At 49.4% G+C, this 27,640-nt stretch overlaps 10 protein-coding genes across 10 annotated transcripts; 5 read left to right on the top strand and 5 right to left on the bottom strand.

Annotated features, from left to right (window-relative positions):
* Positions 1-406: 406 nt before the first annotated feature.
* Positions 407-1,957, bottom strand: FSUBG_4642 (CDC7 kinase; the record flags this gene model as incomplete). Its single annotated transcript, XM_036682654.1, has 2 exons — positions 407-1,530; positions 1,585-1,957. 2 exons carry the CDS (start codon positions 1,955-1,957, stop codon positions 407-409), a joined length of 1,497 nt encoding a protein of 498 aa, XP_036539818.1.
* A 546-nt stretch (positions 1,958-2,503) lies between these two features.
* Positions 2,504-6,295, top strand: FSUBG_4641 (condensin complex subunit 1; the record flags this gene model as incomplete). Its single annotated transcript, XM_036682653.1, has 4 exons — positions 2,504-3,323; positions 3,372-3,637; positions 3,684-6,074; positions 6,125-6,295. 4 exons carry the CDS (start codon positions 2,504-2,506, stop codon positions 6,293-6,295), a joined length of 3,648 nt encoding a protein of 1,215 aa, XP_036539817.1.
* Positions 6,296-8,097: 1,802 nt separating this feature from the next.
* Positions 8,098-10,407, top strand: FSUBG_4640 (FCP1-TFIIF interacting component of CTD phosphatase; the record flags this gene model as incomplete). Its single annotated transcript, XM_036682652.1, has 1 exon — positions 8,098-10,407. One exon carries the CDS (start codon positions 8,098-8,100, stop codon positions 10,405-10,407), a length of 2,310 nt encoding a protein of 769 aa, XP_036539816.1.
* Positions 10,408-11,130: 723 nt separating this feature from the next.
* On the top strand, positions 11,131-12,076 carry FSUBG_4639 (alcohol dehydrogenase Bli-4; the record flags this gene model as incomplete). The annotated part of the gene is made up of 2 exons (XM_036682650.1): positions 11,131-11,206; positions 11,256-12,076. 2 exons carry the CDS (start codon positions 11,131-11,133, stop codon positions 12,074-12,076), a joined length of 897 nt encoding a protein of 298 aa, XP_036539815.1.
* A 99-nt stretch (positions 12,077-12,175) lies between these two features.
* FSUBG_4638 (NADH-ubiquinone oxidoreductase subunit) lies at positions 12,176-12,900 on the bottom strand (the record flags this gene model as incomplete). The annotated part of the gene is made up of 4 exons (XM_036682649.1): positions 12,176-12,224; positions 12,280-12,432; positions 12,560-12,666; positions 12,850-12,900. 4 exons carry the CDS (start codon positions 12,898-12,900, stop codon positions 12,176-12,178), a joined length of 360 nt encoding a protein of 119 aa, XP_036539814.1.
* A 701-nt stretch (positions 12,901-13,601) lies between these two features.
* On the top strand, positions 13,602-14,405 carry FSUBG_4637 (uncharacterized protein; the record flags this gene model as incomplete). The annotated part of the gene is made up of 2 exons (XM_036682648.1): positions 13,602-13,938; positions 13,999-14,405. 2 exons carry the CDS (start codon positions 13,602-13,604, stop codon positions 14,403-14,405), a joined length of 744 nt encoding a protein of 247 aa, XP_036539813.1.
* A 1,729-nt stretch (positions 14,406-16,134) lies between these two features.
* On the bottom strand, positions 16,135-17,607 carry FSUBG_4636 (f-box domain protein; the record flags this gene model as incomplete). The annotated part of the gene is made up of 1 exon (XM_036682647.1): positions 16,135-17,607. The coding sequence occupies one exon, from the start codon at positions 17,605-17,607 to the stop codon at positions 16,135-16,137; it is 1,473 nt and encodes a 490-aa protein (XP_036539812.1).
* A 730-nt stretch (positions 17,608-18,337) lies between these two features.
* FSUBG_4635 (sterol 3beta-glucosyltransferase) lies at positions 18,338-22,839 on the bottom strand (the record flags this gene model as incomplete). Its single annotated transcript, XM_036682646.1, has 5 exons — positions 18,338-18,592; positions 18,640-21,417; positions 21,466-21,903; positions 21,951-22,048; positions 22,098-22,839. The coding sequence occupies 5 exons, from the start codon at positions 22,837-22,839 to the stop codon at positions 18,338-18,340; spliced, it is 4,311 nt and encodes a 1,436-aa protein (XP_036539811.1).
* A 1,173-nt stretch (positions 22,840-24,012) lies between these two features.
* FSUBG_4634 (WD repeat-containing protein) lies at positions 24,013-25,601 on the bottom strand (the record flags this gene model as incomplete). Its single annotated transcript, XM_036682645.1, has 2 exons — positions 24,013-25,028; positions 25,082-25,601. 2 exons carry the CDS (start codon positions 25,599-25,601, stop codon positions 24,013-24,015), a joined length of 1,536 nt encoding a protein of 511 aa, XP_036539810.1.
* Positions 25,602-25,945: 344 nt separating this feature from the next.
* FSUBG_4633 (uncharacterized protein) lies at positions 25,946-27,226 on the top strand (the record flags this gene model as incomplete). The annotated part of the gene is made up of 1 exon (XM_036682644.1): positions 25,946-27,226. One exon carries the CDS (start codon positions 25,946-25,948, stop codon positions 27,224-27,226), a length of 1,281 nt encoding a protein of 426 aa, XP_036539809.1.
* Positions 27,227-27,640: the final 414 nt, after the last annotated feature.

Genomic DNA, 27,640 nt, shown 5'->3' with positions numbered 1-27,640 from the left:
TGTTCTCTAAATGTTGTGCTTGCTTAGGAGTCGGTTGGGCTTGTATGGGAATTTTCGCAAAAGGAAAAAAGAATCTCCAACCCGCGAACAACGGGAAATGGATTACAGGTCTCCTGTGAGCAGGGACCTAGGTCGGTCGGCTTCGGGCATTGCATCAGGGACTCTTGCAAGGAGTTAACGAAATAAAAATCGATTTCCGCCCATGATTATGAATGACAAAAACTTTTTAATACATTGTGATCGTGCCATTGATGTCCTTGAATCTGTTCCCGTGAAACGTTCGCAGCACTGGGTATCAGTCATGTTGGGCTTTGTACCAGATATCTAGCCAACCACTTCCATAACACCATACTCAAACCGACGCCTTTCCATGCTTCTATGATTACATTAGTGATACATGATTGTTTTAATGCCCCGCCATTGCTTGCTCGTTCTCCCGCTTCTCGGCTTCAATGTCTCCCAAGAGAAGAAAATCGTGGTTCAATGCTTCAGCAGCTGTTATTCTCCTGCCAGGATCCAGCTCCATACACCATTCGAGGAAGTTGATGGCCAACTTTTCTTCTCCTGTCAGAGGTTTTTCCTCGCCTCTGCATGTGCTCCACATGATGATCTTCTCCATCGAGAAGCCTCCTTGACCGACGGTGGGGATGCTGGTCTCAAAGACACAGCCATGAAGTAAACCTGCAGCCTTCATGCGTTTAGTACCAAAGATAGTTGCTATCTCAATCATGGCTTCAACATCGTCGGCCGAATTGAAAAATGGGAAGCGCTTAGATAGAATGGTAAGCAGGATAACACCAGCAGACCAGATATCGATCGATGTAGTCTGCTCCGTGCACTTGAAGAGAACCTCAGGAGCACGGAAACCTCTTGTTCCAGCACGATTGGCACGCCGGGATGATCGTGTGTCAGACTTGGGATATCCTGCTTGAGGAGTCGCAGCATTCTGCGCCCAGACTGAGTTTGTTTGGCGATGCTTTCGGACTTCTCGGGACTCATGACAAAGACAAGGCTTGGCATCAGACCCTTCCCTCTCAGCAAGACCAAAATCAACCAAGACACCGCGCTGTGTACCTGGGTCGTACAGGAAATTGGTAGGCTTGATGTCTCGGTGGAGAATCTTGTGATCATGAACACTTTTCAGGGCGGTGAAGAGTTCTCGAAGGTAAACAGAGATCTCTGTAATAGTCAAGTCGCGAAAGTACGTGCGGAAGTCCCCGTGTCGAAAGTAAGGCAGGATAGCCACGACCTGGTCGGTTTCGCGGAATGCGGTGATGAGAGGACAGACGGAGGGACATTGACGTAGATCGTGGAGTAGTTCAAGCTCGTTGAGAATTCGTGAGGGACTCGAGGTGACGTAGATCTTCTTGATGGCGACGTAACGTGACTTGCGACGGGGACGGTGAGACACAGGGCTGTCGGTTGCTTTGGGCGGTGGCGTCCATTTTGACGAATCGTCTTCATAGTCCCAACTATTGTCGTAGTGGTCGTACATGATATCCTCGGCTTTGTAGACGGTAGAGAAGGTTCCTGGCAACATTTGTTAATCTCAATGGGAAGCGGACGGGAGAAACGGCGAGGTACCTTCACCGATGCGTTTGATCAACCGATACCGATTGCGAAAACCAGGAAAGTCATTCTGTAACTTGTCCATGTCTGCTTGAACGGTTCGGTCAACGGCTTCGTCTTCGGACTCCTCCTCCTCTTCTTCCTCTTCCTCCTGGGGCTCTTCTTGGGGTTGTTGCGGTTGGTGATGGGCGTGTTGTTGCTGGTGTTGCATTTGCTGAATGTGCTGTTGTTGATGCGCCTGCTGGAATGACTGAACGCGTTCGTCTTCATCTATCGGAGCTGCTTCTTCAGTGCGCTCCTCCTCTACCATCATCTCCGTATCCTCCGTCCTCAAATCCTCATGGATATCGAAGTGCTCTTCGACATGCTGATGAACCGCAGCACTCATGATCGCTTTGTAATGCAGAAAATCTACCCAGTAAAAAGTAACCTCACTTCAGCCGCTTCGAACTCTCACAAGTAGAAAAAAACTTAAGCAAAAGAACAAGACTTTGTTATTGGTCCTTCAGAGCATACACGGGTTGCAAGTGCAGTTGAAGTTGGAGGGGCTTAAAGAATAAAGCCAGCCTTGACGAATGATTGCAGGGGTTTGATAGGCTCAACGCGCTGTCTTCTTAGCGGGACATGGAGGGGAAGGGTTCTGAGTGGTCGCGTTGAACAAAACAAAAACAATCGTTGCCCAGGGGTTGGCTCACGTCCCCTCAGCCAAATCTAAATCCCCTCCACCGACTCAGTACTAAGCTTGCCTTGTCAACAAGCACCAAACGGTCAGGTTTAACGGGTCTGGTATTACCTTGTCGCAACACATTGGCGCATAAGGCACGCCTAGTCCTCTATTATTCTGTGATACCCTTTTATTAGGTTTTAACGTTACCGCTTCATTTTTTCTCTGCTGTCGCTCGCTCCTTGCGACGACACTGTCGAATCGCCCGCCATGGATACCATCGACTTTGACCTCAACGATGCCTTGAAGCACTACATGTCAGACCCAGCCAGCATTTCAACGCCTGAAGCTGACGGTGCTCTCTTCGACTGCGAAAATGATCCCGAAGGCCTTACACTCCCTGTTGTTAACTCTGTCCTGAACCCTATCGTCGACGCAGTCGCCGATAATCCAGATGCCATCATGCGCGCCTCCCACATGGACTCGCTGCAGTTTCTCCTCAAGTTAGCCCCCATATCCCTTCATCATTCACCTGATACTCCGACTGTGGGACAACATTCTGAGCTAGAAAATCCCAGATACACAGCACATCTCCCCACCCACGCCCTAAGCAAGATCTTCGACCTTGTTATGAGCGGCTTGAGTGCAGAGGCCGACTCTGTTCACTCCGATATCGACTCCCCCGACGAGCAAGACTCGGTACCCCACCACAAGAAACTACTCGAGATATACGGTTTTCTTCTGCAATGGACGATCGCTGCTGTTGAGACCAAGGCCGCTGAGAAGTCGTCAACGGCACCGGCTGCTAGAGGACGCGGCAAGGGAAAGAAAGGGGCTGCAAAGGATAAGGATGCGGCTTGGGATTCTGCTACACAACTTCAAGGAGCTTTGGAAGTTATGTGCAAGGTCCTCAAGCTCAAGCTCTCTAAGATCTTCCTCACAACAAGCGAACGAGATACCTTTATTGGTCTCCTCACCCGACCAGTTTACATGGTTTTGGAGAGCGAGCAACGAGTCAAGACAACAACCATTCGAATGCACTGCTTCAAAGTCCTTTGCATTGCAGTGAAGCATCATGGGCATGGATATGGTAAGCACCTCGAAGTGCCCAGACAAGTGAAGTGCTAACAACTGAAAGCGGCGCAAATCAACATCATCCAGAACTTGACATACTTCGAGCACTTGTCGGAACCCATGGCCGAGTTCCTACACATCCTAGCAGAAACTTACGACTATCCTCAGCTCGCTGACGAGGTATTACGTGAAATCAGTAACAAAGAATTCAACTCCAATGATACTAGAGGACCTAAGTCTGTCTCTTCCTTTATTGCTAAGCTTTCTGAGTTGGCGCCACGATTGGTGATCAAGCAGATGACAATGCTTGCGAAGCAATTGGACAGCGAGGTGGGTTTTCATGGATATGTCATAGGTTGTTGGCTAACCAGAGCAGTCATATACTCTTCGATGTGCTCTCATTGAGGTCTGTGGAAACATGGTTGGCTACCTCAGCAAGCAAGATGAGCGCAGCGAGAACCACAAGTCCCAACTGAACGCCTTTTTCGATGTGCTGGAAGAGCGATTCCTCGACATCAACCCCTACTGCCGGTGCAGAACTCTCCAAGTGTACATGCGACTTTGCGATCTTGCGCAAAAGTTCCCCAAGCGACGACAAAAGGCTGCAGAACTTGCATGTAGAAGTCTGGAAGACAAGAGCAGTAATGTCCGACGTAACGCGATCAAGCTTCTCGGGACACTTATCAAGACACATCCTTTCACGGTCATGCACGGCGCACAGCTGTCAAGAAAGGAGTGGCAGGCTCGTTTGGACATGGTGCAGGAGGAATTAGACGCTCTCAAGCCTCCCCCAGGTGTCCCTGGCTTTGGAGGCGAACAGGCGAACACGACTGTGGACAACGAGCTTCTTGATGAGGCGACACAACTTGGCTCTCCTCAGAAGCCTACCCAGATGACTGAAGAGGAGAAGGCTGCTGCTATCAAGAAAGCACAGGAGGAAGCTGCCACAAGTGAAGCTATCGAGAAGCTGACACTCACCCGGCGATACTACAACGAGGCTCTCAAGTTTATCGATGTTATCCACGACGCCACCACCACGATCTGCCAGCTCCTCGGGTCAAGGAACAAGAGCGAGGTTATTGAAGCCATGGACTTCTTTGAGGTCGGTGATGCCTACAATATTGAGCAGAACAAGGTCGGTATTCGACGTATGCTTCGACTCATCTGGACCAAGGGCAACAGTGATGAAGGAAAGGGTGTCCAGACACACTTGATCGAGTGTTACAAGCGACTCTTCTTCGAGGCGCCTGACTCGTTCAGTCCCAATGATTCGGCGATTTACATTGCGCGAAACATGATCAGTTTGACTTTTGGAGCGACACCCGCTGAGCTCACGTCGCTTGAGCAGCTGTTGGCGACAATGATGAAGGGCGGCATGATCCCCGAGGTTGTTATTAACAAGCTTTGGCAAGTTTATGGTGTCCAGAAACGGGAGATCTCCCGAACTCAGCGCCGAGGTGCTATCATTGTTTTGGGGATGCTGGCAACTGCAAACCCCGAGATTGTGGTTGGTGAGATGGAGACCATGCTTCGGACTGGTCTTGGTCTGCACGGACACAATGATCTTCAGTTGGCCAAGTTTACATGTATTGCTCTGAGGCGAATCAACCCGTCTGGACGCCAGTCTAAGGACTCTCCTGTCAAGTTCTCCAGATTGCCCAATGACCACGCCGTTTCAGTCAGATTGGCTGCCATCACCGAGGTTCCGTCGGACAGCAAGGAGTGGTATGGAGTAGCAGAGCAGGCCATCAACGCCATCTATGCTATCTCTAAGCATCCCGACACTCTCTGCTCCGACCTCATCCGACGAAAAGCACGACAGGTGTTTGGACAGTCCCGTACCCCGCCATCTTCGCAACCCAGCTCGCGCCCTACATCGCGAGATGAGACAAAGGTTGCGCCAACAGCCGACCAGACCGTGACCCAGGGTGAGAAGAAGAAACGCGACAATGCCATCGCTCTGTCTCAGCTTCTGTTTATCGTCGGCCACGTCGCCATCAAGCAGATTGTTCATCTTGAGCTGTGTGAACTCGACTTCAAGCGCAGAAAGCAGGAGAAGGAGAAGGCAGCGCCCTCTAAGAACGACAAGGATAAGGAAGATGCGGATGAGCTTGATCTGATCGGAGGTACAACAGAGGATGACTTTACAGAAGCCATGGCACATATTCGTGAGCGAGAGCTTCTGTACGGACCCAACTCTCTACTAGCCGTCTTTGGCCCGCTGGTATCAGAAATCTGCGCCAACAACACAACATACGCCGATAAGGGGCTCCAAGCCGCGGCGACACTCTGCCTCGCTAAACTCATGTGCGTGTCTGCCGAGTACTGTGAAGCAAACTTGCCGCTGCTCATCACCATCATGGAGCGTTCACCCAACGCAACTGTCCGAAGCAATGCTGTTATTGCTCTGGGTGACATGGCGGTCTGCTTCAACCATCTCATTGATGAGAACACCGATTTCCTTTATCGTCGACTGGCTGATGACGATGCGTCCGTCAAGCGAACATGTCTCATGACATTGACCTTCCTGATCCTCGCTGGACAGGTCAAGGTCAAGGGTCAGCTCGGCGAGATGGCCAAATGTTTGGAGGACGAAGATCGCAGGATCGCAGATTTGGCGAGAATGTTCTTCACCGAGCTCAGCACCAAAGACAATGCTGTGTACAACCACTTTGTCGACATGTTCAGTCTGCTCAGCGCTGGCGGCAACATGGAGGAGGAGAGCTTCCGCAGGATTGTCAAGTTCCTTCTTGGCTTTGTTGAAAAGGTATGTGATGCACTCATGGTTGGACAAGCAATAACTAACGCATTGACCAGGACAAACACGCTAAACAGCTGGCCGAGAAGCTTGCCGCACGACTCAACCGTTGTGAGACAGAGCGACAATGGAACGATGTTGCATATGCGTTGGGCATTTTGCAACATAAGAATGAAGAGATTACAAAGCTGGTGTCTGAAGGCTACAGAGTCGTTCAATCCTCTGCTTAAGGGTGTCGGAGTCGCATTTTGGGATTGGCTAAAATGATGCTATGAGTGATACGAAATGGGATGTAATGATGAACATATAGATGGCCAGGTTGGGTGGAGATGCTTTGATTTGAGATTCCGCGATAGATACCAGTGTTATTGAAGAATTTTGGTACTCCGTATTGAAGTTTGTGTTGCCTCCACATTTATTGCATTGGTGCTTGTTGAAAGAAGACTTCATAGCTGAAGTGGTACCTGTTTTACGTTGTGCTGTATGATGCTTGTTGTGTTTCACGATGTTTGTCACAGGCTTGACAACGCTCAAAGGCAACATCCCTGGTAGTTTGTAATACTTCAGGTATAAACACGCCGACAAAGTTGACCTGGTATACGTAAACGATGCGCATGTGACTCAATTGTTCCATTCTGAGCTCAACTGGTGATGAATTTTCGCATCCCGGATTGATCTAGGGTAGTTACCGACACGCCACCAACTGAGACCACTTCTGCGTCGCGAGACAACCTAAGCTGAGGTCAAGCCCCACACAAGCTGTCCAAGTGATAGCCTCGGTCATGGCATCCGTGATCAAGTAACAAAGGATCAAAACAGATGAGGACCTTGACAAAGAGATATTGTCATTGCCTAGACTCAAGTGGATGCGGCAGCTTAATTGAGTTCTTTGTGTTTTACCCTTTTTTTCTTGGGGATTCGAGCTGTAAAGTATAACTTGAGCTTGCTGCGTCGATGATTGAATGATGTGACGGGGGGTCAGCACCCTCCAGCTCCAGGTACAAAAAGGGCGGGTCTTCCCACCTTTGTTTCTCTGAGCGGCAGTTGTACTGTATCAAGCCCATCATAGGACGAAACTTGGTGATCTATTCCTAACCTGATTGGTTCATTCGTGGTAAGCTCTCTCTATGTATGACCCTGCTGATGGATATGAACATTGTCAACATATAACTAACTTGTGTCAGTAACTTTACGCATCTTATCGCTCCCCGCTTCTCGTGTTACTCCACATTTCTATTCCGACCTTAGACTTGAGCTGCCCTTTTGTTTCTGTTTCTTATTCTTATTGATAAGATAAAGATAAGTGAAATAAAACCGCTTCTGCTGTCTTGTCTTGTCCAACATCACGTCGCATTTGTTACCCCAGAGCTTGGACCAACGCCAACTCCTACGATCGCGATCGCGGAGAATCAACTGCGCCACCAATTTACATTACGGTAGGCGCCGCGATAACGTTCCAGCGCCTCCGAGTTTCTTAGCACCCGGACACTCACCCCCAAGCTGCTCATCAACCAGCCACGTGATCGCGCTCATTGAAAGCAGTACAAGGAAGAAGCTGGTCTGCGCTACAAGTTGTGCCAACCTAGTGCGTCACCTTGTACGAGCATTCTTTCGTAGCATCAAGGACAAAAAAACACCAGCCAAGGGATTCAAGTTATCAGCACGACTTAATTCTTCCAGTACCATTACTTACGCTGTTTAAGCCTGCGAAGGATTGTCCATTGAGAAGAACTAACGCGATTGCGACTGCGATTTGCACGTGCGACTGCGGCGCGCTGATTCACTTTCGCGACGATCTGCTGGTGAGGCCATGGGCTTGACTGGTGTGCCTACGCCGCGAAGGATTAAAGAAAGGGGAGCTCGCTAGGTAAGTTTCCTCTCTAGAAATCACGAGCGACTTGATCCACACTCAGTCTTTTACCAAGCTATGCATGGCAAGTTCCGATGAATGCGAGCTAATCTTCGTGATCAGAGGCTACCAATATCATCGCAAGAACCCTTACACACATTTTACCGACCAACGATACACACAATGCACGACAAGGTCGTCCCCCTAGGCTCGCGCCTACATTACCCCATCATTGTTACAAAACTACTCAAGAAACCCGGCGATACGATCAAGAAACAAGAAAGCATCTTCGAGTACAAGTTCCATTGGAAGCGCAAGGTCAACGAAGAGACTTGGAACGACGAGACCACATACACCGAGTTCGACAGCCCCGCCGAAGGCAAACTTAAACAATGGCGCATCCGCGAAGGCCAGGAGATCGCGGCTGACTCGCCCTGTCTGATGGTAGAAGAAGCGTGCGGCCACGAAGTTCAGGTGCAAGGTCTTTGCAGTTTGTGCGGCGCTGACATGACCGAGATCAACTGGGCGAGTGATAACCTCGACACAGATCGCGCCATGATCAACATGAGCCATGACCAGACTGTCTTGAGAGTCAGCGAAAGCGTCGCTACAAAGGCCGAGCACGAGAACCAGAAGCGCCTACTCAGACAACGGAAACTGAGTCTCGTCGTCGATCTTGATCAAACTATTATTCATGCTTGTATCGAACCCACGATCGGAGAGTGGAAGAACGACCCAACGAATCCTAATTACGAAGCTGTGAAGGATGTTAGGGACTTCCAGCTCAATGATGACGGTCCGCGCGGATTGACCAGTGGCTGCACGTACTATATCAAGCTTCGACCTGGATTGATGGAATTCTTGGACGAGGTTTCCAAGATGTACGAGCTACATGTTTACACCATGGGTACCCGCGCCTATGCCCTCAACATCGCCAAGATCGTTGACCCCGAACAGAAGCTCTTTGGAAACCGAGTTATCAGTCGTGATGAGAATGGTAGCATCACTTCCAAGAGCTTACAACGTCTGTTCCCTGTCAGTACAGACATGGTAGTTATCATTGACGACCGAGCCGACGTGTGGCCTATGAACCGACCGAACCTTATCAAGGTGGTGCCCTACGATTTCTTCAAGGGTATTGGCGACATCAACTCGAGTTTTCTCCCTAAGCGAACGGATATTCTACCTATACTCAAGTCGAAGCCGGTGGAAAAGGGCGTGAAAATAGCTCCGAAAGCTTCACCAATGGATGAGATTGCTCGAATGAGCGGCGGAGACGATGCTGCCAATCTCAAGGTCCAGGAAGAAGAGCAGGAAAAGACACTCGAGAAGCAAATCAAGGACAGGCCATTGCTCCATATGCAGGAAGAGCTAGACAAGGAAGACGACCAACAAGACATCAATGATTGCGAGAATGCTAGCGAATCGCCACCTGTCCACCACCGAAATGTTCTTGTTGACGACGACGAGGAGCTTATCGCGCTCCAAGACCATCTTACAGATTTACACACGGCATTCTACGAGACATACGACCGGCGACGAGCGGAAAGAAGAGAGAAAGAGGGTACACACCCACCTGCGCATAGCAAATCCAAGCGAAGGGCGTCGGTTGACGATGGCGTCGACTTATCTATGGTCCCGGATGTCGGCGACATTCTCGACGAACTCAAGTCCAATGTCTTGTCTGGTCTTGTGATTGTGCTATCAGGGCTTGTGCCTCTGGGCGTGAGAGTGGAGGAGTCAGAGATCGGCATGCAGGCTCAAAGTTATGGTGCTCAGGTCCTGGATACAGTATCCAAACGAGTCACACATCTTGTTGTTGCCTCATCACGCCCTCGTACCAAGAAGGTGCAGCAGGCAGCAAAAATCCCCAGCATTAAGATAGTCAACCAAAACTGGCTCACTGACTGCCTAAGTCAATGGAGACGACTTGACGAGCGACCTTATTTTTTAGAGATTCTTGACGCTGACAGGGAGAAGGGAGGGGATGATACTACTGAAGTTACATCAGAAGCCGACGAAGCTGAAGATGCGCAGACGGGACAAGAGCTTAGGGACTTTGACTGGGGAGAAGCTGAAGATGAACTGGCCGAGTTTCTGGATGATGATGTTGGCGACGACGGCGACGTGAGCATTGCCCCCACAGTCACAGAATCAGACGTCGAATCCGTGGACGGTCAGAACTCGAAGGGCATTAAACGTAAGGCTGATGCTGATGAGTCGGACGACGACGGCTCAAATCTAGGCGAAAGTGTCCTAGCCAAGAAGCAACGTCTGGCTCGGAATAGGGGCGCCTCTGGTCTCCGATCAATACAAACACCCAATGGCGACGACCAAGATACAGAAGATGGGAGTCTACCTACACCAGTTCCAACAGGCGATGAAGACGTGGTGGATCGGGACAAAGAGCCTCTGGTGAATGTGGACGATGGCGCGGATTTTGACGAGGATGAGCTGGAGAGAGAGTTGCTAGCAGAGTTGATGGCGGACTGATATATGAGAAACATTACTAGCGAAATGAAGACTTGAAACCTCGGGAATGGAGTCAGGCGCGATATGGAATAGGATAAATTTTACCCTACATTTACATCAGTAAAATGGAGATAGAAGCGTGTACATGATGGAGGGGAGTTGGCTGGTTTGAGATTTGTACTAGTAATTATGCTATGTAGTACCCCGAGGCAAGGGCAATCAAGTCTTACAGGCACGTTGCTGTGTCTAATCTAATTTGATGAGCGGTCTTGTGACACGTGTGAGCCATTGTGTGACATATTCGCTTTGTCCCTTTGATCGGATGAGGCTTGAGACTGAAATTGATTGCGATCCACCAGAGAGATCTTGTCGCCGATTTTTGGTGGAGGGACAGGGATGGTTGATTATCCCGTACTAACAGCGCTAGGTCTAATCTGAGCCTGGACGGGTTAGTGATAGCTACTACATTAACCCGTCTTACATCGGGGATCTATCGTGCCGCTTCACCTAGAAAGACACCTACCGAACGACAAAGTCATGACGTTTAGTGTGTCGCTTTGTAATTAGAATTACTCGGAGGAATAATGATGAGACAGGGAACTTTGTATAAGAAGGACGAGTTGTCCCTTGGTTTAGGATGGCAGCAACTCTTGTTACATTCGTACAATCACTTGAATCAACACAACTCCTTTATATAGAACAAATCTTTTTGTTCTTATCCTGAAATCACGATCCGTCACAATCATGGTATCCTTCAAAGGCTTCAATCCAGAGACCAACATTCCCTCTCTCGCCGGGAAAGTCATCCTCGTCACCGGCGGTTCGTCTCCTCACCCTTCTTCTCAATCTCTCTACTAACAAGTCATCAGGAACTTCCGGCCTAGGCCGCTCCGCCATCCTCACTCTTGCCTCTCACAATCCATCTCACATCTACTTCACCGGCCGCTCCTCGGTCTCCGCATCGTCTCTCATATCCTCCCTCTCTCCTGTTCCTGCAACGTTCCTCGAATGTGATCTCACGTCCATCGCAAGCATGCGCTCCGTAGCGAAGAAGTTCACACATGATCGATTGGATATCTTCATCGCAAATGCGGGAGTCATGGCTGTTGATGGGCTTACTCAGGATGGACTTGAGTTGCAGTTTGGTGTGAACCACGTTGGCAATGCGACGCTTTTGATGGCTCTTTTACCAATTATGCAAAAGACTGCGGAGAACGGTCACGAGGTTCGCTTTGTTAGTGTTACTTCACTCGGATACGCAGGCCATCCAAAGAAGGGCATTGAGTTTGAGACCCTTCATTCACTCCAAGAACACTTACCCTTTGGAACGTGGAGTCGCTACGGACAGAGCAAACTCGCCAACGTCGTCCTGGCCAAGGAACTGGAGCGACAATACCCTGCTATCAAGAGCGTTGTTGTTCATCCTGGTGTCATTGCTACGAATCTGGTCACAGGCTTGGGATTCTGGAAGAGAATGTTTGTGTATGTTACCAACCCATCGATGATGACGGTTGAGCAGGGTGGATACAACACCGCTTGGGCTGCGGCCGGTGATGTCAAGAGAGATGAGGCAGTGGCCTTTTATGAACCCGTTGGGAAGGCGAATAAGGGAGATGACATGTGTTTTAGTGAGGACTTGGGAAAGAAGCTGTGGGAGTGGACAGAAGAGAAGATCGAGAGTGTCAAGTAGTCGCAGTAGAGGGAGCCAGTGTCTTCTTGGTGACCTTTCAATTCCAGGTAAAAACACTTTGTTAAAACATATATACAAGCTTGTGTGTCTTTCCACCGTTTAGTTTGTAGTAGGAGGGGGCGTAACAGCGAAAGTCGGCCTCACGAATCTGGCCCGTGTTAGCATATTCCCCATCAACGGTACCTCTTGGCCAGAGAACTAACCGGTCGCTGTTGTAAACCTTGGCATTGTCACCAAGCAACTCCTTCTCACGCTTCTGGTCGGCCAGGTATCGACGGACCTGATCGCGGTCCTCTTCGGCTTGGAGGAGGGGAATGAGGTTGATGCGAGCCCACATCTTTTCACGACCGAGTTCGCTGTTAATTGTTAGTATTGAATTCGATATCGTTGTTTTCTGTGTGAGAAATCGTGGTCGTGCGATGTTTGTAGATTGCCGGATTGTTTGTTGTAGATGCATGTTCGGCTAGAGGAGAGATAACGTACTTGGCCTCCCGCATACCGCCGATCAGCTTATACCAGCCGTAGCCCATTACAGCGCCCATTCCGAGGAGGAGGATACCAGGACGGAAACCCTTCGCGGGGAGGTTTCGCTGTAGAAAGTCAGATAAACGTCCATGTGAACTGCCTGCAACTGCTCCATGTCTTCCCAGCCCTCCAAAACGATCGTGACCCCCCCTCAACCCATTTAACAAACTCTCCTCAGACCAATTGATTTCGAAACACTCTCAAACAACACATCCCCCCAACTGCACTCCCGAAAACCTCCAACGCACCTTGTACTGGACGGGCTCATACCCGCCCCGAGGGGGCATATCCTGAGGCATGCTGGGCAAATATGAATGTCGCTCGCTGGTCTCGAATGTCGCTACTGTCGTATCGTCCCTCGTGCGGGCGGGCTCGTCGTTTGCTGTCGCGTTGGGCGGTCTTCGGTTTGTGAGGTGATTGATTGAATTGAGCTGCCAGTCAATTCCGATTGACAGTCTTGACCGATTACGTAAGGTGACCGGGGAGCTTTGGGAGCTGGGCCGCCAAAATGGGTTACTAAGCGGATTGGCCAGTAGATTTGTAGGGATTAGCAAGTGAAGGTATTCCCATTGCCTTGAAGCAATTGAGTTTGCTTGCTTTGTCTTTGTGTCTTCGTGCTTGGGTGATTCATAGAAACAATGGATGTAAAAATGTTTGCCTCTCGAGGAGTCATGTTTATTTATTGTCATCCTTTCACACCTGCGCCTTGACCAGCTGGCTTACAGTGACAGCTTTATCCTTAGGCGATGGAATCACTCTCCGTTATGGGCTCGTGTTTGATCAATGACAACGCTCGCTTCGATTGAGTTCCGTTCGAGTTTGACTGTTTTATTTACGATAATTAATTTGCCTTTGCCGACCATCAATGCTGCTTCACAGAGTTTGCCAATGAAGGCGTTTGCTTCACAGAGTAGACTTGCAGAGATTGCGACTATAAAGATGTCTTGTAAGCATCCTCGGATACCAAGATCCCAGTAACTTCTTAAACAGAGACTTCACGATGGAGGATGATATTCCTGAAGGTTACAGGCCAGACCCTCCAGGCAACATCGAATCGATGTGGCATAAAAGCCATACCCCGATTTTAGATCTCTACCCCTACCCTAACAATAAGAGCCCCATCATCCCATCAACATCAAATCTAGACGAAGACTGGCTTCTCGTGGCCACCAGCAGAGTGCGCCTCTTCAAGACCCTCAGCAGTAGCACCAACATCCGGGAATACAAGGCCGAACACATCCAATTCTTCTTCTGGACTGCTCTTGACCGTTCAAACCGCCGCTACAAAAACATCCATGCTCCTAACGCACAACTCTGGGAATTCCACGACATGCACGGTATGCTGGCCTGGTAGCGCGAGATCATGCACTCCCCACATCTCGAGGAAACACAGCAAGCCCATGAAGATGGCCTTTGGCGCGATGTGCTTCTTAGTTCGCCCTGGTTTGACTGCCCTATTTTTGACGACTTGCTGCATACGCCGCAAATAAGAAATGACCCGGATGGGAAGAAGCACGGAAAGCTTCGTATGGTGAAGAGAAACCCGCATTTTGTGGAGTTGGAGGACGAGTTCTTGGAGAGATGGTGGTTGAAGGCGGCGAAGTTGAAGTTGAGGAGGTTTGACAATGGGGATGCGGTGCTGCCCATCACGGCACAGAATTACCGGGATATGTACGGGGAGAAGGCAATGGAATGGGATGTTGAGGAGGAAGAAGATGATGGGAGTAATGAAGAGCCTGAGATCGCCGTTGGTGAGGATCTGCAGAGGGAAGATGAGGATGCTGATGACGAGGAGTCTGCCTGACGACGAATTGTCTGGAGAGGGATTCACCATTAAGAACTGGCTGTGGATGAGCATGGATCGAGGAGGTGTACCAGTAGTCCACCTTGTCTCATGCCTATTCACATACAAAGAAGCTCAAGAGTTGCTTTTGAATAGCCGCCCTCAACCATTGAGATATCTTTAACGTTTCTAGACCTTTCGCAGCTCCGTGATCTTATGGTAGCTCTATCACTAAAGTAACCTCCAATAACAGCCTCAGAGCCGACTTCCATCCTAAGCCTCTTCCCTTCGGACGTCCTCCTTCTCCTGTTGAATATACTTATCAGGTCTCTTAGCAACAATTGCATCCTTATCTCGGACTACAATGACAGAGGGATTCTCTCGGAAGTAGGCACCCATGTGTTCGTGAGCAGTTAGCCCTGACAAGGTCACCCATGGGGCTGGACCTACATGTTTGCGGGTATAAGAAGTATATGGCCGGTAGAAATAAAATATTTGTGACGGTCCATACAATCCAAAAGCGCCAGCGGAGGTTCTGAATGCCAATAGGTGTAATTTCCACGGTCATGAAGTTTGTGATCCTGTTATCTGTCAGTACCAGACGCAAACGAAAATGCTGGCACATCCCAATTAGTCCCTAGCAAGCACTGCTCTCTTCGTCCTCATGGCAAGAGAACCGACTTCAGTGAATTACAAGCATGGCACACCCAACATCCCGACTCCAAAGGAAATGAAGTACGAGAAGAATACCGAAGAAGTCAATCTCAGTGGTTTCTCCATACCAATAGCATACCTCAGAAGAATAGTAATGACTAAGTAGCACGACAGCGGACCAGATGAGGAGAGTAATATGAGTCCTCTCCGTCCCCACCTCTTAACAAGAAGAATCGCCATTGACGAGAAGATCAGGCATGATACGTTGCAAGCGGAGAGAAAACGAGCTACTCCCCGCAAGACCGACACTGTTGATGACAACGGTAGGCATGTAGTAACTCACGATGTTAATATCACCAAGCTGTTGCATAATTTGAGTGTTTGAACCGAGCAATAAACGCCAAAGAGTCTTGATATCGGATGTGTCTTTGTCACAGCGGAGAACCAGCGATGTTCATTGCCATCTCATAAGAATGACCAGTTCACCTCGCCATTTGGCTTGTGCTGTCTCAGTCTGCCATATCGGCGCTGTAGCAGTATATGCCACCCCCCATTCTATCCACCGTTAGTAGATACTACGCCCAAATGGAGGGCGACTCACTCAAGAACTACGATTAGAGTAGGAGATGATGAAGTCAATGCAAATCGTTACTGTCTGTCAATTGACTTATATACCCGAAGCGAACCGCCATTGTCACCATTTAGCCGGTCTATATAAGCAGTTCTCGAGTTATGGCCATATTTCTTCTGTTTGAAGTTTCAATGGCTGTATTACTGGGTTGCCTGGACCTTACCTTACTTTCGGTCGCCATCGACCCGAGATGCAGTGATGAGTGGTACTACTACATTAACCAGAGTGCAACTACGAAAGAATCCAGAATTACATTATTAGCGACCGAATCGATGGAACACTCACCTCGATAATTTTCCCGTGGGAAATTAAGCTTGCGTCTTACATACGAGTAACGTTACTTAGAGACGACAAGGGTGACATTCCTCCTTACATGTTGACATACTATAAGCTGAGATATTTGTAAATGCTTCTATGTTTAAATGAAACTCGTCAACCTATCCATCCATTCCACTCCAAGGGATACTATTCTCCAGTTGTATCTGTCTCAACGACACTTCGCTTACCACATGCTCTAACCCCAGGCACATGATAGCAGCGCCGTGAGAAGTAATCAAATACCAAGTATCCTTTTCCTCGACTCCGAGAAAGCATCCAGGATGCAAGTTTTCCCAAGCACTGTACACTGCGGGATTCAGTTTTGTACCCCTTTGCCTGCCACGTCACCGAAGCATTGTGTTGCTGCTTGTGATATGTGAAGGCGCATGCTTCATTGGCCCCCCCGTTCCATATTGTGAGCCTCTCCAACTTTGGCATGCGCTTGAACATTTGCGCAGCAGTTTGTAACAGCCCGTCGATCTCAAAAGAGTCACCGTCACAGGTGAGAACTCGGGACGTCAGCGTAAGGGAACGCAAGGCGGCCCAGAGCCAGTCTTCTTGACAGTGGCCGAAGAAGTCGACGGCGTCAACGATGAAGGAAAGGGAGAGATTTTCAAGCGAAAGACTTGCTTCAGCGAATTCCCGAGCAAGCACTGGTCGATGCTTCGGCTCTGGATCTGGGCTGAGTAAGGGCTGGAAGGGCTGGAAGGGCTGGAAAGGCTGGAAAGGCTGGAAGGGCAATAAGGGCTGGAAGGGCTGGAAAAGGGGCCCGAGTTGAGCTCTTTCGTGACGAACTACCGCATTAAAGTGCTCACTGCGATCTTGGAAAACTGTCATCGACTTGACCTTCTTGAAGTGATCAGGTTGTAAGAACAGGTGTCGTCCAAAGCTGTCAGGCACGTAATCGGGCTTATAAAACTCTGAGACATCCCAAGTCTCAAGGCAAATCTCTTCTAGCCGTGGAAGTCGCTCGAGTATGCGGGCAAGAGTGTCTGGTTCAAGTTGACGTCGGCACTGTCGAGGAAGAAGAAACGTTGTTACAGCTTCGACAAAGGGGAAATGCCACTCTTTGAAGGCCAAGGACGCAAATAAACCCTGCAGTGAGCTATTTAGAGGCCTTGAAGACCCCTGGAGTTGAGAATTGGACAAACGAGACATATCTCCGTCTTGTTCTTCTGGAGCCCCAATGTGATGCCCGCTGAACCACTCCTCCGAGGAATACTTAGGCTCATATACATTGATCTCTAGCGTCAAGTCGTTCTGTGCCGGCCAGTACTTCAAGGCTTCGAATAGCCGTGTTATAGCAACACCAATGCAAAAAGACTCGTCGTTCCGCATCCCATAAATATCCCATGGGGTAAATTCGACGCTGAGCCATATATGTTTGACGAGTCGTCTGTGTCGATCACGCAGCATGCTAAGTCTGGCAAATACCGTTGGAGGGCTGCCATGAGCGTCCGAAAGGGAAGTTTCGATACAAAGGTGCCGAAAGATCTTTTTCTCAATGGCATCGCGCCATTCTATTGAGACGGGAGCATAGGGCGCGATATGGTCTTGAACAAGGACGCATCCCAAGATCATGCTGCGAATCTCTTGAGGCAGTGAGTACCAGCCAGTCATTTTGTTGTGCGTGTGCGAAAGATTTTGAACTTGATTGATGTGATTGATGGAGGTTAGAGAGCCGAGAAGGAGAAGTGAAGGAGGTTAGAGTAACCAGGAAGGAGAAGTGAAGGATATTGGGAGAATATATTGCGCACAATATAAGAAGCTTTGTGACTGTCAAAAGAAGCTTTGGCAACTACCTACCAGAAAAAAGTCTGATACTCATGTTGAACTATGCTTAAAACTTGCCAATGAAAAGGTCGAAGAGTTCGCAGAGGGTTTTCGAGATCGCTATCCGAACTCTTGACTCTCTGCGTTGAAGGCGAAACGGGACACAAGGTATACTATACTTTGACCCTTTAAAATTTAGTACGAGCGCTTGAGAAAATAGTTGATCAACCGTGGAATAGACTCTAGCGAAAGCTCCATGTTGGCGGTTGGGGCCTGCGAGCACAGTGTTTAGCTGTGTGGCGACAAGCTACATGTATATGTCAATTTGCCGGCCTCACTCATCATCCAAGCCAGAGCACCAGACCTCGATTCTCAATTTCCAAGAAGAAGTAGTGTTATCTTCATACGTAGTCTATGGCTTCTAGATCATACGTCTATCCGCAAGTAATCCATCCAGACTCCAAATCATCCAAAAGCCCATAATTAAGCCATCACCCAAATGCAGAAGAACAAGTGCACAACCAGAGGAAGTCACCAAAGAAAACCCCACACATAACAGTTCGTAGCAGCAAGTTCATCATGCCGCAGCAGTCGAAGGCGCCTGACTTCCTAAAGACAGCGGCTTCTTAGTGTCTACCAAACCCTCACTAAGCTTCTTCGTCACAGCGTCGGGATCTGGCTCGTCTCTTCCGACGAATGTCCAGCTCTCTTCTGTATCGTCGTCCTCATTTGCATCGTGCTGTGCGGCGTTACCGGCGTTGCGCTTGATGAGACTCTTGGCGTATTCGAGATCGCGGTAGATGCACTGGATGGCGCTATCGACCCCCGATTCCTGTGGATGTTAGTGGTTTGTGGAACTGAGAGTCGAGGGGGACTTACACTACGGATCTGTTCGCCAAGGACACGAGCCTTTACAATCATGCGCTCATTACGCGTCACTTCCCAGAGGGCTCGACCGAAGCTGTTGGTACCCCATTTCTTCACCCAAACTCCAACCCCAAGATCCTCAACCCGAGTAGCAAAGAAGAACTGGTCGCCAAAGAATGGACGAATGATGGTGGGAATACCGGCACGAAGACTGGCGCCCGTGGTTCCAGAACCACCGTGATGGGCAGCAGCGTCAATCTGAGTGAAGAGCCAATCGTGTGGGGCGGACTTAATCACATGGATCTCTGGAGGCATCTCTGGCTCTTCGGGGCGAGGCTTGGACGGGTCGTCTTTCGGTGAGATACGGTCTGACCAGCCCTTCGACAGAATGCACCGAACATCTGCCTTGAGAACAGCATCGATGACCTCTTGTGTCATCTTGGCAGGGTCCTTGACGATGATTGAACCAAAACCGACGTAGACCAACTTCTTTCCATCAGCTCTGGCTTTGGCGATGAAGTCCTGTAGCTCCTGAGGTGGCTCCCAGTCACCTCCCTCATTAAGGAACCAGTAGCCAGTTACTCTAATCCAATCGGAAAAGTCAAGAGGAGGTGCGACCACGCTGGGACTGAAGTTGTACAGGAAGGGCACCTTATTAGGCTGCATCTTCTCGAGGTTGGTGCTAGGTAGGCCAAGCGTCTTTCGTCTCCATCGATTCACCTGGTAAGCTGTAGCCTTCCAAAAGATGTTGTCAAACATGACATATGTCATATAGTTATATGCACCTCCCATCTTGTGCTCAGGCATGATAAAAGCGTGAGGATATGCTCGTGTCCTAGTCCAAGGCATAGTGAACGCTCGGAAATAGGGAATACCAAGCTTCTCCGCGATGTGAATGCCAGCCATGGCAGAAGGAGACTCAATGAGAAGTTCAGAACCCTCACATGCTGTGTAGGCAGAGTCAAGAAGTTCGTCAAGCCATCCTCGGAAGGTCGAGTTTGCCTCCCGCAGGAAAGCCCAAGTGAATGTACCATTCTCGATACAAAGACGCATCAGCTCACCAGGGTCGCCTTCAACTCGGGCGAACTCGATACCGTGTGACTCAATCCATCCTTGGAACTCCGCGTGTGTGGCAATCCGAGGCTTGTGGCCTTCAGCAAGAAGACCCTTGCACAAGGCAATGTATGGTTGCACATCACCTCGAGATCCGATGGTGAGACAGGTGATCTTCATCGACTTTTGCGGCTTGAACGCAAGACCGGACGAATTGGGGTTATCAAACAATATTGTCGGAGCGTTTGAAACTCCAGAGGTCTCGCGTGGTAGCTCCAGCTCGTGGTTGACAAACTCGTCCTGGCGTGCAGCCTTCAGGGCGTCGCGCTCAGCAATTGCAGCAGCAGCATCTTCATCATCTTGTTCCTCTTGGTCAAGGAAACCAGACTTCTCAAGAAAACGGTTAGTCTCCATGAGTTGATGCAGCGTCACCGCGCAATCATCTCGGAGCCCTGGGCGCCTAAACTCAAAGAATAGCTCCTCGTGACCACGAATGACGACCGTAAGGCCGTAGTAACCGAACCGGAAACCCTTTTCCTTGTGGACATTCTCGATATCCTTCAAAGGTAGGATGAGTTTTGTTCTTGTGCCGGGGTACAAGCTTCTGAAGCAGAATGATCGATCGCTGATATAGAACTTTCCATAAAGAGGCAAGACCTTGAAGATGGCCCCAAAGTAAGTTGCAATAAGCTTCTCAGACTCGGGCAAGGTGAAATGCGCTCGGAAACGATCCATGGCAGTCTGCGTCTTGTCTTCTGCGTCCGAGTCGATATCATCGGCATCATCATCAGTCTTGAGCTCTTGAGGCTCATCATAATGCCTATGTTCTCCTTTCCACATGCCATGGACCTTTTCTACATAACCCAGTGACTCGGTCGCAAACATGGAACCCATACGCTGACTCGTACGGCTGAGATACTCCGCAAAGGCATTAGCTCGTTGTAAGGGATATGCTCCAATCTTAGTGATACTGGTGAGCGTTGGTGTGACTGGGCGCTGAGATTCACTAGCTTCGCCACCCATTTCCTGCATGGCGCCTGTCGTTGCGGCATGATGAATATGGCGAGGGCGCTCTCGGTTCGAGCTAGAGTTCCGAGATGTTTTCTCCCCAGACTGGTCGCGCTTTCTGGATGCCGAAGCAGAGCGTCGTATCGTCGGGCTGTGAAAGACCTCGCTTCCTTGGAGAATCTGGCTCGCGGATGGATCATCAAAGGAAGACGGTGATAGTGTGGAGATACTTGGGTTGTCGATCGAAGAATGAACGAACGAATCTCCCGAGTCCTGAGCCTGTTGCTGTTTGGGTGTCGTGTTGCCGTGTTGATGTCGACTCGTTGATCGTCTGGTGCCGCTGAAGCTCCTGCGAGGGCTGAAGTCTCCGATGGAACCTGGCACATCCATACTTTTGCGTCCGAATCTTCTGAAGCCGTCGAAACTCGTTCGTGGAGCGTCCATACTTGCTCGAGGGCTCAGTTGGCTTGGTGAATGAGGCGATAATGGCGACATGGGAGCCAGTGTGGCCTTTACGGTGTCGGGAAGCTTTCCTGTGTGCAGTCTGTCAATGTGGGGAAGATGACGGCTTGCTGCCATTGATGTCCGGCCGGATGGAGATTGAGAGCTCTCGTTTTCTTCACGGCTAGACACAGCTTTCTCCGCTGACCGGCTTTCTGCAGAAGCCTCAATGAGGATCTTGAGCACATTGATGGCGTCCTTCCCAAAGCTGAAGAAGGCGAAGAAGTACTGTGACTGTTGTTAGTGGAGATGTTTCCAAGACTTTTGCGCACTTACCTCGTCAATAGCGTATGTCTCGTCATTGTCAATGACTCTAAACTTGCAAGTATCGGCGAATTCAAGCATCTGAGTATCTTCAATATCGATCACATTTTTAATCGGTAATGAGATCTTGACGCTGTCGCCCTCGTTGTGACTTCGGAAGATGACTCTCTGCAGGCTCTTGACCCATTCTTTCGCACTTGGAGCGCTGTCGGCCCTGAACTTGTACGTTCGATGATGTGTCTCAACTGTGAAATGTAGACCTTCCTTATCCTTGTCCACGATGTTTGCTGAGATGCCGTATCGCAGATCAATCTGTCCATGGGGGAAGTAAACGTCTGTTGCAGTCTTGTAGTATGCCAGAACATCGTCCTTCAGTCGGAACCAAAACCTTGTGTAGCTTGGGTTGCGTTTGCCGCTCTTCGATAAATAGCCTGACTTAACGGCCTCATTCTTGTTTGGTGTTAGTGACCATCTGGCAGTCAGACTCTATTACTTACCGCCTTTTTGGGGAGGTATGCGTAAAAGCAGATATGCTTAGAAGTGATGTACATGTATCCTTGAAGAAGGACACTTTGTAGCAGCCAGCAGGGGTATTCTATGACCAGTTAGCATACTCAAAAGATGAAGATCCGACTTTGACAAACCCTCAATGACCTGCTCGTATGTATCAAACTCGAAAATCTCTTTAAGCTTCCTTGCCAGAGCTGAGACAACCTCGCCATCACTTGATCGACTAACATCAGATGATAACCGGTCCAGATCGAAGCTGGGTCTGCTAGACAAGTCCGCCTTGGCCTCCAACATCCTACTCATGACACCCTGGGTATCTTGGCGTGTCAGCGTAAGAGCTGGCGCAGGCGATAAAGTGCCGTTGTCTTCCACGTCAGATTCATCAGCAGTCTCAACCGGAGCAGATAGTCGAGACGGCTGGGATTTATGCCGGGAACGAAGTTTCGGCAATGCAGGTAGCGATCGCAGCAACTTATGCTCCGAAAGTTTTTTCCTTCTGTGCCCTTTGTCCTTTCCCTTGCCCCCTGGCTGTAGGATCGATGTTTGTGCGATATGGTCACGGCTATGTTGTGATGATGATCCTTCACCCTCTTCGTCACTACTCATTCCATCGAACCGATCATTGAAGTCGACACGAGAGCTAGCAGTCGCAATAAGACCGAATATGCTCTGGTTCATGTTCATGAACATCGGAGGCCCTTGGGTAGTGACATCCTCTTCTTCGTCTTCGGCATCGCTTTCTCGCAAAGGCTCGGGAAACACGGTCGCGGTGGAATCTTGTCGCTTTCTTCGATGGAGTTCCTCGTGGACATGCTCCTTGATGTCCCCCGCGCCAATGCTGGCTTGGGCCGGAGCATCATTAGCTTGAGAAGCCATGATGGCCGGTCAAGTCGAGCGGGGCGATGGTCAACGATCGCTCACTGTCGTGGTTCTATTGTGATCGGAAGGATGGGATGGTTCACGAAATTATTGCTCTGCCCTAAGGTTTCTTGTGCGAAGTCTAATTGTGTCGAACGTTAAATTCTAGGCACGGTCCAAGGATGGGATGCGAGTGGTTATACAGTCGTGAATCTGGACCCGGTTTGCGCCGCAAACAGTCGATCCTATGCTATCGTGGGAAAACAACACGACTCGAAGTTGATGCCATCCACTGCGCGTATCGTGGTTCGTGTAAAGATTCGCTTGTGTGAGTGTTACGCTACGATACAAATGTTATTGTTGGGGGTGAACAAGAACAAACATAAAGAGGAGTTGGAGGAAACAAAACGTTCGGATCGCAAGGAAACGACGAAGCATGGATCCAGATAAGGATCACGGCATTCCTGATCAAGAAGGAACCTGACCCTGGGGCTGACGCTGCCTAGGCTTTTAGGTCAATCTGCCTGAATCTCCAGTGGGGTTTTAGGGGACGGCTAGTGGACCTGACCTTTTAAGCGGTGGAAATACCCTGGGGAAACAATGGAACCCTTGTGTACTATCCCCTCTTGTGAGTCCAAAACTGCCTATGATTGGCTGACACTGTTATCGATAAGGCATGACGCCAATCGGGCGGCTTGTCCTTCAACACCGTGAATCGATCACATGCAAGCATTGGTCAAGTGGGAAATCAGGCCCAGATGATGTGAATAGTGCCCTTGCCATGCTGACCATAAAGACCCTCACTCAGGGAAGAAGGATCAGCTGTTTGTGAATCCACGTCATAATGAATGTGCATGCGATAGGTTACGGTGCCTGAGTCAGAAGAACGCCATGGCCTGTCATTCACTTTGACGCGAAATCTTGTGTGGCTAGCAGTAAATCCCACACAAACGTTAAAACGTGATCGACTCAGCCTCTAATGTACATCAAAGCAATTGTTTAAGACAAGGGACCCATAGTCCTCGACCCTCGTACTCGGACATTCGTATCTTACAGTACTCCAACATACGCGTATTCTGTTCCGCCATTGCCGACGACCTGATCCATCATTCACGAGATATAGCAAACCAAAACTCCCGCTTAAATGCTGATGATTCCATGCACTCCTTTTCGAAACCGGTAATCCGAGGCTCACTGCCAGAAACAAAGCTTTCCACTGGATGTTGCACCAGCGACCCAGTCGAGTGATGGGTGAAAGTGTGCGACAGCTGGTACTGCAGTGATACCATCCCCATCAAGCTGAGCCAGTTGGCTACCGTCTGAAGCAAAAACATCCACAAAACGATTCATGTTGCCAATGACAAACTTCTGAATTGCATCATGAGGCCGCTTCTGCCATTGAGGCTTTAGAATAGTCACCCAACGACCAGTCTGATTGTTGTGGCGTACTTGATGGGTAGGCTCAATGCTAACGTCCTGGCCAGGCTTCCAAGACGAAGCGTCAGGGAAGTTGTAGATCTTGATAGTGTCGTCATAAGAGCTAGTAGCAATATGGCCGCCAGGGCTCCAAGATGCGTGCGACACAGACAGCCTCGAGCCATGCTCTCCAAGTAGGGCAGGGTGCCGTAGGTCCCCTTTGCCAGTGATCTTGCGAAGATCCCAAATCTTAAGTGTGCGGTCTAATGATGCAGTCGCGAGCAAGTGAGGTTGGAGCGGGTGCAAAGAGAATCCACCAATCTTCTGGTCCGAAAGCGTCCATATTTCAGCGTCATCGGAGGTTCTTGTGTCGTATTGACCGACGCCGCCTTCAAGTGTAGAGAAGTACAGCATATGGGGGTTCGACTCTGCCATGTCAAGAGCCGAGATGGGCAGATCCTCATTGTGATCCGACGGCGCCCACACCTGGTAGGACTCCCCTTTGTCCAAGTCTAGTCGGCGGATTGACGAGTCGTATGAAGATGTGTAAACAGAGTTGCTATCCTGCTGGGAGAAAACGAAGGAAGTGATCGTGCGACTGTGTATCTTGAAAGCAGAAATGGTAGGATCAGGCACAGACGCATCTTCGTCTTCATCACTTATCTCGGGAGCAGACTGCGAAGCGTCAAATACGCCCATGTTACCTTCTTTATCGCCAGCAAAGATAAGGGGCTTCGATTCGGTGGGATGAAGGCCGAGAGCATAAACTCGTTGGGGTGTGATCTTGATGTCTGTGCTCCAGTGGTTAGTGACATGCTTCTCGCTTGTGCGAGACAATATTTACCATTGGGGGCCCAGTGCTCGTATAACGTCAAACCACCCATACGCTTTCGCAGCTCCTTCAAATCCTTGTCGGTGGTTTCCTTAATATCTTCCTCCGTGAATGTTCGGACTCCGGGTTGCGCACCACGGACGAGGCCCTTAAACCCGTCCACACCAGCGAGATACTTCTTGCCCTCGACTGCAATATCGCCGAGCTTTAGGTCTCCATTTACTCTCGACCTTTTAGCCTTTGCCTCCGCTGCGTTATGTTCGGCTTCGACAGCTAGTTTTCGCTTTAAGGTGTCATTGTCTGCATCGAGACCAGCGAGTCGTGAGGACTGCCGGGTCGGCATTGCAGGTTCCCGTTTCGCAGGAGTCCGGGTCTTCGATCGGGTTGGCGTTGACTTCTTCTGGGGTGTCGGCATGACTTTCTTAGCGACTACGGCGACATCGGCTAGAATCTTCTGGTTTGACGCCATGTTCTCTTGTCGCCTGCGCTCGAAGGCGCTCATGGGCGAGTCGACGCCCTTCTTAGGAGGCATGGTGACAGTGGATGAGGCGCACGAATGGCGAATTTGATCAAAGGATTGTCAAGCAAAGGTGGAAACTAAGGCGTAGTAAGAGCCTCCCCAGAACAAAAAATTCGAGTGGTTGTGCTGGTTTGCGCAATCAGCAAAAGTGACAGGATCGTGAATGGTGACGTGAAGGGCGCAAACCAAAGCGCGACTCATTAATTGAATTTGGCGCGAAGTCACGCGCTGGTGCCTACGCGCTCTGCATCCGACATTCAGCCGACCACTGTTTTGAACCGGTATCAATTTTCAGCGTCTGAAAATCTCATGTGAAAATTAAAGGTTTCAACAAATCCTTGAGCACAACAAAAAAAATGTCCCGAAATCTTTTACCGTTCTTGTATCAAACAAGGACACTACAACTGGTTTGTAGGCGCCCTGCCAGCATTATTTTCACTCAAAGAGCTGGAGTGGCGACTTCGACAAGACGACTTAGAAAAGTAGACAATTCTGAAATTCCTTTCGAGTTTGACGAGGAGGAGACAACAAGTGCAAACGAAACCGAGATTGAACGACAAGGAACGTTGACGCCGACGGAAACGGAAATTTTTAAAGGAATTTTCGATGATATTGCTCAGGGCCGTTTAGCCAAAAACAAAAAGCCTTCTCAGTTTGGCCAAACTCAACCTACAAGTTCAGCATCAAACCAAGAACAACCAGACGCGGCGCGTGGAGGAAATACACTTGTGGAAAAAGCTCATAATTCGGATTTCAGCGACGACTTCCTCAAGCGTTATCCAGCATCTCTTCGAAGAGCTGCCGAGAACGCTCTGGGCAAATTCGAACTTGCACCAAAGCGCCCTAATCTTTACAGCTTGGCTGAGCTTGACCAGGCGGAGAAGAAGCAGATGCGTGAGTGGGCAAAGTATGAGCAGATCAGGGAGAAAGAAAAGATGAGAGTGCAGAATCTCATGAAGGCTTGCAAGACAGACATTGAGCTTTGGAATGTCATGGAGGAAGAGGTATTCTCCTTACCTGGAAAGCTAGGTATTGTCGAGAAAGACACGACAGTAAAGAGGGGTCGGAAATCCAAAGAGCAACTTGCGAAGGAGGAAGCTGAAAAGTTGAAGGCTGAGGAAGCAGAGAAAACAGAAGGGGAGAAGCCTGTTATGGATATCCACGGACATCTGTACCCTCAGTATCTCATCTACGGGCTTGAACTCTTCGACACTGCATTTGCGAGATCATCTATCCTTGCATTTAATATCCTCCCACGAGTCAAGGAACTCGGGCTTTCCTCCTACGTTCTTGGCGTCTCAACCACCTTTTTCATCAAACTCGCCGAAATCCACTGGAAGCGTTACGGTGATGCTACATCCGCGTTTGACGCCCTTGACGAGATGAAGCCAGTCGGGTTGTTCCCGAACGAACAGCTCGGCGATCTCGAGGAATTGGTTGAGCAGATCTCAGATCACTTGCACAGCTGCACCTGGGGTGCTCAGGGACCTTTTGTTATGGCTATGATGCAGGCCCCGCCCTACGATGCCAGCCTTATGAGCCGCTTGGGACGCATGAGGGGCTTAATTGCGAAGAAGCACTTTTATAATGAGAGAGAAGGTCGATTCGAGGACCGCACAGATCAATCTAGGCTTTGAGTATGGAGAGTCTGAGTGATGGGTAAATGATTGTAAGATTATAACGTTGGATATGTATAAAATTGTATTTTTGTGGCTCAACAGCTATCATGTATCAATAGTGAAAAGTAATAGAATTATCCTTTCTAGTCAACAGACTTTACTTTCTCACATCACAAGTCGCTGGAAGGTTTTGACTCCCTCTTTTTGCTTTTAGCTGCAAAGCTAGATGTCCCAATGACTGACTCCGAAGGTATATAAATAAGTGCCTGCCTGCTGCATTGCTGGAGTAAAACACAGAACTCTCCCTCTTCTCAATTCCGGATCATAAAAAGCCAAGCACCACCACCAATCCATGACCTACGATCTACACTTGACACTATACACTTCACGTTACGGACTTAGCTCCTCGGTGCGCTCTATTAATTCAATCTG

This window comes from Fusarium subglutinans (genome assembly GCF_013396075.1).
Source record: "Fusarium subglutinans strain NRRL 66333 chromosome Unknown NRRL66333_c0000042, whole genome shotgun sequence".
In the NCBI taxonomy this organism is placed as follows: Eukaryota; Fungi; Ascomycota; class Sordariomycetes; order Hypocreales; family Nectriaceae; genus Fusarium; species Fusarium subglutinans.
The sequence above is the reverse complement of the archived record's forward strand: the minus strand, read 5'-3'. Positions and strand labels throughout refer to the sequence as shown.